This window comes from Saccostrea cucullata, unplaced genomic scaffold (assembly GCF_032062105.1).
Source record: "Saccostrea cucullata isolate Sc308-1 unplaced genomic scaffold, CSIRO_AGI_Scuc_v1 ctg265, whole genome shotgun sequence".
NCBI classification, from domain to species: Eukaryota; Metazoa; Mollusca; class Bivalvia; order Ostreida; family Ostreidae; genus Saccostrea; species Saccostrea cuccullata.
Genome location: NW_026927443.1, coordinates 190934 through 203983, shown reverse-complemented (window position 1 = coordinate 203983; position 13050 = coordinate 190934). Strand labels below are relative to the sequence as shown.

At 34.6% G+C, this 13050-nt stretch overlaps 3 protein-coding genes across 4 annotated transcripts in view; 2 read left to right on the top strand and 1 right to left on the bottom strand.

The window, feature by feature from the left end:
- The window catches only part of LOC134274504 (CCR4-NOT transcription complex subunit 9-like), a 152380-nt gene that overhangs the window by 82868 nt on the left and 56462 nt on the right, over nt 1-13050 (bottom strand). The window lies entirely within an intron of this gene.
- Nucleotides 277-5956, top strand: LOC134274486 (ankyrin-3-like). 2 transcript variants are annotated; one of them, XM_062756762.1, is made up of 3 exons: nt 277-678; nt 4632-5144; nt 5239-5956. In XM_062756762.1, exons 2-3 carry the CDS (start codon nt 4644-4646, stop codon nt 5863-5865), a joined length of 1128 nt encoding a protein of 375 aa, XP_062612746.1. In that variant the 5' UTR covers nt 277-678; nt 4632-4643; the 3' UTR covers nt 5866-5956. The 2 variants fall into 2 exon arrangements, with proteins under 2 accessions (XP_062612746.1, XP_062612747.1); XM_062756763.1 differs by lacking the exon at nt 277-678 and having other exon boundaries at nt 4593-5144.
- Nucleotides 6642-13050, top strand: part of LOC134274481 (low-density lipoprotein receptor-related protein 4-like) — a 41251-nt gene continuing 34842 nt past the window's right edge. Inside the window, exons 1-5 of the mRNA XM_062756756.1 lie at nt 6642-6791; nt 9749-9874; nt 11032-11154; nt 11372-11500; nt 12307-12426. Of these exons, the coding sequence (XP_062612740.1) occupies nt 6716-6791; nt 9749-9874; nt 11032-11154; nt 11372-11500; nt 12307-12426 (574 nt within the window). The 5' untranslated portion in view covers nt 6642-6715. The remainder of the gene's footprint in view (nt 6792-9748; nt 9875-11031; nt 11155-11371; nt 11501-12306; nt 12427-13050) is intronic.

The following is a 13050-nucleotide window of genomic DNA, read 5'->3' as shown; positions in this document are numbered from 1 at the left end:
AATTATTTCAAGTGATGTTTTATTTATATAATGTTTAACACTTCTCATGTGAAAAGATTTTTATTTATTTAAATGGGAAAAGAAGAAGAAGGGTGTATAATAAGAACAGAATTTTTCTAGTTCAACTGGATAAAAATATAATATATTTGCTTCTTTGGAGTATTTTTTAAATAAAACTGTAAATGTGGTGTCGTGCAGATGCGACATATAATATGTATTCAGAATTTTGAGTGGTTGGAGTACCATTTATTTTACGCAAGATATTCAGGGTTTCAGATTAATTAGAGTGCTTCAAACTATACCAAGCATTTTATGGTGTAGATTAACTTTTCCAAAAATAAGCTTAAAAGAGTGGTTGGCTATTCAGTCTTAATCAATGAATGTGGAAACTAATGGTTCTTGGAACAATTTATTTCTATACACAACAAGGAAGGGTGTCCTTGTTATATCGGCCTGATTCAGAATGTATTAGCTTTGGCCGATTCCCCATAGTATTTGTAAATCTATATTTACACCTGTGTAAGACTTTGCAGACAGATTATTGATAAAACCTTTGAAGACAACAAAGCCTTCATTTAAACGCCGTATTTTAAACGTTAAAACACATTGTGTGACTTTATACAAGCTGTTCTATAGATATGTGTAAAAGTGTACCCTTGCCAAACGCCACTGAAATTGGTAAGTTGCACCCACTTGTTTTTATCATGTTTATGCAATTTAATGTATCAAGCACAATCTTAAAAAGTCTTGATTCATATTTTTATTACTGACAAAGTACTGCTTATAATGATGATGTCATCACTTGATGGAAGAGATGTTCAATAAGAAAAAAAAAAGTTGAAAATGAAATCAATTTTTGTGTTTACCTATTGGTACTTTAAATCGGACAAGGAATTCATTTATCAATCAGTCACACAAACTAAAAAACCCTTTCACTCTAAAAGGCGACTCTCGTAATGTTTACAATTAATCACTCACGTAGAAATAGAATTACTTTAAAACATGAACGTTTTCTAAAGAGGCTATATGAAGCCATGAAGAAATCAAAGCGTTTAACTGTTTACAGTTGGAAGCCACAATCATCAAAGTTTTCTTAAGACGTGAATTAATTTGTTCAAGATATACCTGGGTGCAATTAGAGTCATGCGTAATAGTCATCGTAAATGTCATCAATTAACTATTGATGATTATACAGACTGTATACTCAAAGATGACACGTGACACCCGATTGATGCCACAGGTCGGGTATACTGTACTTATAGATCGCACAGACTCTGACAATTCTCATTCTTAAAACGGTTTTACAAGAGAAAGGTACGTCTTTATTCTTTGAAAAATATAATTAAAGGAATTTCTCAGAGATATTTTCTCAAAAAATAGCGAAATCGTTCGTGAAATTTTGTCTGTAGTAATACATAAAAAAAAAACTTATCTGCAGTAATACATTTAAAAAAAACCTTTAAGAATAATTAAAGTTGTTTTGATCAAGAACACCACATATTTTTGAATTTATAAAATAATGACAAGTTTAATGGGAAAATATCCCAATAATCCGATTATGAAGAATGGTCAGAACGACACTTTTCAATGATGCCTGCATATACCACTATTAAACTGAAAAAAGTACACTACGTCTATTTCAATTTTCGATTTTTTTAAAGAAAAAAATGGTAAAGTATGTATCTTTCTCGTTAACTAGAGATAATATTGTAATGCAATCGTGTATTTAGCTTTGCGCGGGAAAATCAAGTCCTGACTCATGAAATTCAATTCCGTTTCGAATATCGGGGTAATTAAAATGGATATCTATACATATATTTCAAAGTTCGCTATCTTTAATATCCTTAATGCAAACACTGTTTCATAAAGATCTATCCGACGTTATTATACCGTTATGTTTCAAAGATTTAAGGAGGTAATACACCATCAATTTCCACCCACTGATTTTTATGCCGAAGGTGAGGCATTAAAACACCGTATATCTACATAGACTATTGAATTGTAACAGATAACACTGATCGATTGTTTATCGATATGTGGTTTTTTTAAACTGCCACCCAATAAATTTTTCATTTCTTACAAAAATAACTTTCCTATGAGGAAGCGCAGTCAGCTTATCCCGTGACATATTACAACCACAATATTTAACTAGTGCTAATTGTAACGGGGACCGTTACAGATGTTCCCCAAACGCTCCCCAACTCCCTTTTGGTGCCATATTCCCTGTAATTTCTATTAAATAAGAAATACTTTATGGAATTTAGACTTAATCAAGGTCTTCCTAGAAAAATTCAAAATATATTTAAAAATAGGCATTACACGCGTGTTCTTGTGCGTAACGACCATATAATCTTGTCTACACTACCTTAAATTTTAATATACTTAATATCAAAGCATTTAATCCAAAAGTATTTAAAAAATACACTCATTCGAGTGTATTTTTAATTTTACTGATTTCACGTGCACGCACGTGCATAATGACTACACCTTCTTGTAGGAGTCCCTTATATTTATCTATGTTCTAAATCCCATCCTGTTTGGTTGAAAAACAAGGGAGTTATAGCCATTTAAAGTTTCAGCCAATCAGATTGCAGCACACATGCATGCGCGTGATTTCATATATTTTTATCTTTATTGTATTAAAGGATATCTAAATGAATGACTATTTTAAAATTCCAAACATTTCAGCAAAAAACAAAGGAGATATAGGCATATAAAGTTTCAGCCAATCAGATTGCAGCACACGTGCATGCGCGTGATTTCATGAATATTTTTCTATATCATATTTTAGGATATCCTAATGCATGACAATGTTTTAAATTTCAAAGCATTTCGTCAAAAAACAAAGGAGATATAGCCATTTAAATTTTCAGCCAACCAGATTGTAGCACGTGCGCATGCGCATGCTTTCATGAACATTTTTATATATTATGCTGTAGATCTTCATAATGTAGGTCTATGTTCAAAATTTCAAAAGATTATGACAAGAAACAAGAAAGATATTGAGACTTTAATTTCAGCCAATCAGAGCGAAGCACACGTGCATGCGCGTGAGATCTTGCTATTTTGACCATGCCATCTTGTCTATACTACTAATGTATCCTTACATTATGAGTTTAAAAAAAAAATCATCAAAAAAAAGAAAAGTTACAGCAATATCCATTATATTGGTCATTTAACATATTGCACGTGCGCGCTCTTGCAAGCACGTGCGCGTAAAATGACCTTGACTAGGCAAATCTACATAACATGTCTACTAACCCTAAAAAGGTTTTACCTACATCGGATGAACAGTTTACAAGATCATTCCCGGACAAAAAAGTACCCAGGAAGAAGAAGAAAAATAATAATAATAAGAAACAGAGTAAAAACAATATGTTCCCCAACTTCGTTTGGGGAACATAAATATGGAGGTGTAATCCTATTAAATTCGTCGCATGTATCATCATGGTGGTAATGTGTTGTAGAATATCATTAACAAGAATAGATATGGGTTACCCCATATCCAAAGATATTCGACTGTTAGATTTAATATGTTTAACAGTGTTTATAATGACGTTAATAAAAAAAAAACTTCACTGTCTAATTATGGAACTGTTGTAAATATCGTGATTCCATAGCATTACGGTCACCCAGTCTCCTAACAAACAGTACACATAGGCCTACTTGTACCTGTAGCCTTTCTACACACGTGCAATGGAGCTGTCACACGCATCCAGCGAGCTCGGAGAAACAAGAAGTACATGTCAGACAAAACTTTTCTTTTCTTAATTAGATCATATAAATACGAATTCTGATTAATAAAAATTATACAATCCCTGTTGAACTTTATATAGTTTGTTCTAACATTTGCATCTGCAACAACTTGTGTTTAAAATGGCCGGGCTGGGAAAATCAGGACCGGGTCGGAAAATTCTAAACTGAAAACATGGAAAACCTTTTTTGTTTTGAAAATAACTGAAATATACTAATATATTTGTCGCAGAAATTACTTACATAATTCAATTTCTATATATAATGGTATGCTGAACTTCAACACGAACCCGAATCTCCAACCCATGCAGTTCTCGTTTTGTCACACATACCCTACAGTTTACAAAGTGTACACACGAGCAGGCCAGGGATTGAAAATTCCGTCATTTAATAATACACACACACAGCTGCTAGAATGATTAATTTTTTCTTTAAGAACAAATTGTATGATAATTAACGGACTATAAACATGTACTTAATACAATTGTTGATATAGTATTATCAATTCATTGGTGAAAAGATATGAATCGAAGAATGACCTAATTATTCTCTGTTATCAAACACGTAAAAAAAAAAAAAGGCTGAGGAGGGAGCGAGCGTAGGAATATTGATATTTTTTATTTGCATTTCGGGGGGAAAGTGACTTTCTATGATATTTTGACGTTATTTTTGATTTCTTTAACGTATGACATACACAACTTTAAACATCATGAACAATAATGTTGTATCTACTTATCATGATGGAATTATTTTGGTCGGACCAATATGTGTGAGCTGCCGCTGAATACAGTTATATATCTTGCAAAGATAGTATGCATTGATCGAATATATAGAAAAGAACGGAGGTACATAAATCTGGCCATTCTATTTCCTTTCAGACAATTTTAAACATGGATCTGGTCGACCCATCTGCATCGAAAGAGGAGGCGATGCGAGCTTTACACTACTGCACGACAATGGGGCATCTTGACGTGGTGGACGCAATACTGAAAACTCATTTTGAAACAACGAAAATTTCGGATCATTCTAGTCAATGTATGGAACTTTTAACAAGTGTTGTGAAGTCTGGTTCACTGGAGTCTTTGAAGATACTGCTAGATCATGTGGATGAGAATTTCCTAACGATCACGCTTACTCAACGTACCATCGTCACAAAACTACTCACAATTGCCGTCACGCATGGAAAGGATGCAGTTTGTGGTACTCTGATAAAGAGGGGCGCAGACCCCAATGGACAGGCTAACGGTACGATATTCCTACACGCTGCTGTAGCCCAGGGTCAGGGGAATCTGATGAAAGCACTTATCGAGGGCGGTGCCGACCTTTCATTGAAGAACAACAGAGGAGAAACAGTCATATTTCCAATTATTATGTCTGATATCTCGAATAAGGTAAGATATTAATATCTGACTGTGGTATGTGTTTTCCATTTGTTCCCTGTGCATGAAAATGGACTTTGAAATAATAAAACTCTCTTGCTTACAGGCTGACTTAGTAAGTTGGTTAGTTTCTCGAGGAGTGGATCCAAGAGGTGCGGGAATCAGCGGAAAACAACCCATACACGTTGCAGCGGCTCACTCCCCTGACGTTATTTCAAGTCTTGTGGATTTGGGCTGTGACGTCAACCAAATAGACGTTATTCACCATGACACACCTTTACACATAGCTTGCTCTCGGTGCAACGCGGAGACTATTGAAACTTTGATCAAGCATGGGGCCAAATTTAATCTTGTGAACAGCGAAGGAGAAACACCACTCACAAAGTTACTGAAATTCGCTACAGACACGGTTAATTTTCACTCAAAGTCAAGGATGAATATAGCCAGACAGTTAATAAAATATGGATTTATAAACAAGCAAAGCAAGCCCGGGAATAATGGAAAAAAGAAAGTTGGAAGAAACAAGGTACAGGAGCTGTATAAAAGACTTCGACTGGAAAACAAGTCAGTTTCCAGTCTTCAGCACCTATCCAGACTAGTCATCAGTGATAATATCAAACCCGTCAGTGTTCAGAAGGCGGTCCGTACCTTAGATATACCTCCTCATCTAAAGGAGTATCTCTTGTTTTCTGATTTCACCTTTGCAACAAATACTAGTATGCAGAGTATGTGAATATATTTAAATTTGGTGCTCAGATGTTTGTGTCAAAATTGTTACGACCTGTGATAAAAGTTGATCTCATTCTTATTATTAATTTATTAAATTTTTAGCTGTTGAAATGAGTTTATTCGTTTTTCTGTTTAAAAACAGGGGCGTAGCATCGTTTTTGAAAGTGGGGGAGGGGGGGGGGGGAAAAGTTAACTTACCTTAAAAAAAAACTTGATAAGCAGAAAAAGGTGTATAGGTACCAACTTCTTTTAGTACCATTTTTTAATCTTAGAAATTTATGAAATATTCGGACTTTCCGTTTGCACAAATTATATAGAAATATTTCGTAGTCACGGATGTCTTTCATGGATAAGATGCAGCGCACTTGATCTATGGTATGTATCACATGTTTTTCACCAATCTGATTGCAAATTCAGGATAGGGAGAAGCATGTTGGCCCCCCCCCCTCATGATATTCAGACATAAAAATGGTGAATATGTTGGCAAAGGAAAGAACATTATCATGAACCATGCAATGATGATTGAATTCGGTAAGGTTTATTCGTAGTGTTCATTTCTAAAGACGATTCGAACACGCTGAAGAAATCGGTTATGATATTGATATTACAAACATCCTATTTTAATATTAAAATCGATTACGATAAAAATGATCTTTTTATATGAAACACAAGTCGACGATCAGAGACTGGTATTATTTCACACAGGAAGACAAGAAATTAGAATATACGCATGACTGAGCACCAAGGTGAAGGACATTGCTTAGGTCAGCAGTGGCACGAGATTTTTCTCCCAAAGACCGGAGAGGGAAGGAGAACCTTTAACCAGCGCCCCTTTGTCGTTTCTATCTAGATAGATGATGCTGTTGCGGAGTACAATTTACTTGTTAGATTTGTCTCTGTTACATGTATTATTGATGGGATTTTCGGCTGGTAAGATTTATATGTCGAATGCATTTTTATCTGATATGATCATATAATTACAATGTTAGTGTTGTAAAACATTATTGAATATTATATAACTCTCGTGTAAATTGGTTGAATCTGATTAGTCGAGAAACATTTGTATAAAAAACGCTATTATATTACCCGCTGAATAATGAAGCCACGCGCTCCAGTGTAGCATCAGTCAACATTGCTTGACAACAGGTGATATTTAAAAATGTTGACTGCGCGCAAGGTTAACTGTAATATGTATTTGTATAAAACATTCAGTATAATTAATATACAGTGAAGTCGCCAATTCCGGGTCACGTCAGGATGTTTCGTTGATATTTTGCAAATCTGTTCAATTTATATTTTATGCAATATATGTATTGAAAGAACAAATAGTGAGTCATCCAAACACCTTTTCGTTTTCAAAGAAGCTACACGGGAACAATATTTACAGGGGTATTTCATAACATTTTATAACATAAAACAATTCATGCAGCTTGGAGAAAAAGTAAAACAACCCCAGATATATGTTTAAATTTTTTTTAAAACAATTATAACAAAACAAATTGCAGTATGCAGTCTAGTCGAACCCTCAAACGGGGGTATACCCTCAAACGAGAGTTTTTCCTTCCCTTAATGCAATGGGCGAAAGCGGAAGTGGAATTCAAGAACGATAACTCTTCTTATTTAAAAAATAGATATTTTTTTAAAAAATCACAAACATATGAAAATGAATTGTCTACACCTTTGTTTTCAATTAAAAAAATAAAATGAAATTTTTTTCGTTTTTATTTACCTCATTGCTGAAGCACAAAAGTTTGTTTACAGGACAGAGGAAATTTGGACGGGCACACAAGAAAGTGTAGAAAAATAATAAATAACATGTTAATTACACAAAATTTGTAATACCGGGGAAGGGAATTATATGTAGTTCAACTTTAAACAAATCATTGTTTATTTATTCAACCGTTTTATTAAATTATGAATAAGAAAATCTAGTTGTATCAAGCATGGAGGTCAATTAGGCACAGAATATGCCAACTTTGGGAGAGAAAAAGTCTCGATTTTTGCAATAAACATATACTTTTTCGCAATACAATCTCTTTAAACATCTTTAATCTATCAAATTTGAGTACATACAGAGCTACGAAATAATCCATCACTTTGCACGAGCATATTTTGTGGACCACACTTTTTTCCGTGAAAACGGTACTTTTTTGAGTGTCTGCGCATGCGCGTACCCCCGTTTAAGGGTACGGTTTTCCTACTTCCGTTTACCCCCATTTGAGGGTTCGACTAGACTGGTATGCATTAATTAAAAAAATGTTTGGGATAAAAAATAATCCAATTAAATTCATTTATTTAAAAAATGCATTTGAAGGGTTAACTCGATTTTAGTTTTTAGAACAAATATTTTCCAGTTAGAATACTTTTGATAATCAGGGTAAATACATGGTTGTCGATTGGTTTTGTACATAGAATTTTGACATGTTCGATCATGCCACGAGATTGCGTGACCCGCAATTGGAGAAGCTACTACAGTTTGATTTAATAATAATTATAATTTTATTTGAATAGCGATCATTATGATTGATTTCTGAGTTAAAACTAAATGCATTTGCCATACTTTCGAGCTCTTATTATTTATCTAGAACCTTTATATCAGCCTTAAATTTCTGCAGCGAACAAAAACGAAAGTAGCCAGTCACCGCAGCAGAAACATCCAAGTCTTTAATGCGTGCGTTTCAGAATTTCGATTGTCAGATGCTCTCTTAAAGTTGATATTCAAAATTTTGTAATTAATTACATATAGAAAGACCAGTTCTTCATGACCAGCGTATTCATTAAGTTTTTTGCTCTTAAATTTTAACACTATGGCATAAAATACACGCAAGTGACCCGGAATTGGAGACGACCCGGAATTGGCGACTCCACTGTAGTAAATATTTCCTGTAGTTAAGTGCAACATTGAAAATTTTCACCCCTCGAAAATTATTAGCTAAAACTAGCCTTGTTTAAAAATTCATACTCTGTGATACTAAAACTATTCTGACCCCAAGCCTCTGTGTGATTAATGTTAAAAATTGTAAATGCTCAAAAAATATATGAAAAGTAACTGCTTGATGAGATTTTAGCTCACTGGAGATAATGGTTTCTGATCAAAGAATATTCAATGTCCATGTGTTATTGTCTGTCAACGTCAAATTTTTTGGCTTTTTTCACATTATCCCCAAGCAGAGATGTCAAGGGGTGCATTTGGTGTGATACCCCTTTTTAAAAAACTGTTGAAAAATATCATTTTAATAACAAAACAATACATATATAATAATTTTGATTTTCTGACTTAAAAAACATGTTTTTCACAATGTTTTCCAAAATTAAATTGTTATGTCTGCCATTTAATATTCTTATCATAGTTTTAGTTTTATGTTTGAATAATCAGTTTGTTCTTTTTCTGATTACTGTGTCATATATTTCCTTCAAAACATGGTTCCTGACATAAGATTTTAAGTAAAAAAAAAATGAAAAATCTTCCTGGGTAATACAGACTACAGAGTTAAATTTGTTAAAATCATTGCTCCCAGGGTTAAGGGAGGGGGATGCTGGGGAATCAAAGTTTTAAATAGAAATGTCAAAATAAAAAATCAAAAAAAAATCCTCATGAACAGCAAGACCATGAATCCATGATTGATCAAAAAACATATTTTGTTATTCACAGTAGGTCCAAAGTGATTCAGGTAAGCATTGTGACCCATGGACCTCTTGTTCTGCATTCTCCTATGCAGAACAATCAAAAATCCAAAACTTGCCTAGGGACTAGAAAAACTTAAGCTTGCCAAAAGTTGTTGCTTCTTCTGTTGCATTCTTCCCTAAAGAGTTTCAAAGGTTAAGAGTGAATGCTACTATACTTAAATAAAGATTCCTACATTTGATGAACACAATATTCAATGTAGGTGCTTGTCCTGATGGGGAGGTAGCCTGCCTGGATGGAGTGGGATGTATTAGCAGAATCAAGATATGTGATGGCACATCGCAGTGCAAGGACCAATCGGACGAACTCTTCTGTCAAAGGAGGAAAGGTAACATCATTGTCTGTATTAAGTATTGCATGTAGCATACTGTAAATTGGCAAATATTCACGATGGTTTTAATTTCGCTCTGTTCACGATTTATTAATTTTCCGCGAAATTAAACCCATCGTGAATGTTATTATTAGTTTTTAATAATGTTAAATTGCTAATAGAAAATTTTGAATTAATTTCTTGCAGCGTGAAATTAAAACCATCGCAAATGGTACTTTTTGAGATATCGTGAAATTTTAACACCATGGAATTAAAACAATTTACAGTATGTAGCTAAAATTGATTTACAAGTCACTATGATTTGCCCTATTGCTTTCTGAATGCACTCTTAATATTAGATACTTATATTTACAAATAACTTTTATGTACTTGCTTTAGCAGAAAGTGCCTTCTGCCAAAAGGGCATAATTGAATACACTTTTTAATACATGTATAAAACATATACAATAAGTTAGTAAGCCCCTGAGTTAAATTGTGTTTTGACAGTGATGACACATGTTCAAGATATTTATGCCCAAAAAGGGAGGGCATATTACTTTGCTGCTGTCTGTCGGTTGGTCGGTCTGTCGGTCCACTATTAGTTTCCATTCATTTTCTTCGCAGAGGTTGCACTGAATATCTAGGTCAAGTTCTGTTTTTGGGTATGATTGAGCTATTTTGGACAGAGTTATGTCCCTTGTACTTAAAAAAATTCCAATTATTTGCAGTTTCAGTTCATTTTCTATGCTGAGGTTGCACACATTGAAGTGGAATTTGGTATACAGATTTATAATAAGAATTTCTAGGTTGTGCACTGGGTACAATTGAGATATTTTGGACAGAGTTAAACCCCATGGACTAAGAAAAATTCCAATTATTTGAGGGAGGGGGCATAAGTGTTTTACAAACATCTCTTGTTAACCAAAATTATACACTGATACATATTGATGAGAGTGATTCAATGTGAGACAATTATCTGACCTTGACTTTCCCTGCAACCTTGACCTTGCTATTCCCTATTTTGTATTGGTAATTCTAATGCCCTGTTCACAAAGGACTTTTAATATGAAGTAAATTAATGCAAAGTAGAATAATCTGAAATTTGTGAATTAAACAAATGGAAATAATTGCAATGTTTCTAATGGATAATACAGTTCTTAACAAACATCCTGTAGCTGATGATCACCTCTGTCACGAGGACCAGTTTATGTGCCTCAGTGGAGAAGACTGCATATCAAGGTCACTGGTTTGTGATGGAGCCCACGACTGCTCTGATGCATCTGATGAGGACATCTGTGGTAATTTGCTTTCAGTAGTTTATGTTTTCATAATTTGCCTTGCTAATGATATACAATACTTGTTTGGTTAATCTTTGTTGAAAAAAATACAACACTGGTAAACTTGTAATAAAGTAGAGAACCATACCTATAGAAGCAAATTGAAATTTACTAACTTGGAATACAAGTGGAATCACAAATGAACTGATCATTTCTTTTATTTCGGCACTATTGACAGATCCCCATGAGCAATGTAAGAAGGAAAGTCTCTATCTGTGTGGGAACAACCAGCAATGTCTGAACATCAGTCGAGTGTGTGACGGGGCACGGGACTGCAGAGACGGAACAGACGAGGGCGGAAAGTGTGGTGAGGGCTTACTGTTCAATAACCATTAGATTAAACAGAGGAGGGGGGACAGTGTGGTGAGAACTTACAAATCTATAACCATTAGATTAAACAGAGGAGGGGGGACAGTGTGGTGAGAACTTACAAATCTATAACCATTAGATTAAACAGAGGAGGGGGGACAGTGTGGTGAGAACTTACCGGTACAATCTATAACCATTAGATTAAACAGAGGAGGGGGGACAGTGTGGATCTATAACCATTAGATTAAACAGAGGAGGGGGGACAATGTGGAGGTCTATATAACCATTAGATTAAACAGAGGAGGGGGGTGTGGTGAGAACTTAAATGATTAAACAGGGAGGGGGGACAGTGTGAGGTCTATAACCATTACTGTGTGCTACTATAACCATTAGATTAAACAGAGGAGGGGGGACAGTGTAGAACTTACCGGTGATTAAACAGAAGGGGGGACAGTGTGGTGAGAACTTACAAATCTATAACCATTAGATTAAACAGATGAGGGGGGACAGTGTAGTGAGAACTTACAAATCTATAACCACTGGAATAATCTTTAGGCCTTCACCGGCAGATCTGAGTCAGATTTCTCAAAATATTACCCATAGATAATTGTCAATGTCAGCTGCATTGCTTGTACATGTATTCCTTGTTTACAAAGCAGTATAAAATATTTAACTAAAGATTTATTGATAGGTTGAATGAAAACAATGTTGGGCCATAACAAAGTTTGACAGTTCCATCAGACAGCAACAATTCAAACAGTATTTTAATCTCTAGTAATGTGTAATGATTGGTCACTTTTACAGAGGAGGCCAAGAGAGAGTGTGATTCCGGGAAATGTCACCACATCTGTGTAGCGTCTCCCACAGGGGCCTCCTGTACATGTCATCCAGGATTCCACAAACTCAAGAACCACACATGCATAGGTACTGTGTCTCTAATTTATAAATATTATTAATGCAAAAGAAAAAAAAAAACACTGTTAAAAATTCAATCTGCTGCTGTTTGTTTTGTTCAAAAAGTGTTTCAAGTAATATGGCACTTATTTTAGGATGTAAAACTTTATAGCGAGCGCAGCGAGCATTGCGAAGCGAGCTCAATAGACTAACGTGTAAGAACAGAGGAAGTTTGGAATGAAATCTGTACATATGTAAGGCAAATTTTTCTGTGAAACATTCCCAGAATTCCTTTACTACCCAATGTTCTTTTCGCAAATAAATAAATAATAACTTAAAGCATAAAAGGCTTTCTGTTTGTAGAATTCTGTCAAAGAAACAAAAAATAACTCTGCAATGCTTTTTTGATCAAAATTGCACTATGTCAATAGTTTCAACCAGACGCTCGGCTGTCTCCGTAATCTGGGACAAGCTCTGTGACGTCGTGTAAAGTCACAGCTAGTCGAGATTTCTCGTGCGGCTTAATGTTTGAAGTGACTGATCAATTTTTCAAGTGTTTTTGATGGTACAACTGTGCTCGTCCCAACGGTCACACTGTAAAACACATTTATTAAATTGAACAAAAATTATTAAGAAATAACTTAAGTTTGATAA

What these genes read in the sequence shown, in the direction of transcription:
- LOC134274486 (XM_062756762.1), top strand. Translation starts at nt 4,644, where the DNA reads ATGGATCTGGTCGACCCATCTGCATCGAAAGAGGAGGCGATGCGAGCT. An exon ending in TGTCTGATATCTCGAATAAG is followed by an intron (nt 5,145 to 5,238) that starts GTAAGATATTAA and finishes TCTTGCTTACAG; the next exon opens with GCTGACTTAGTAAGTTGGTT.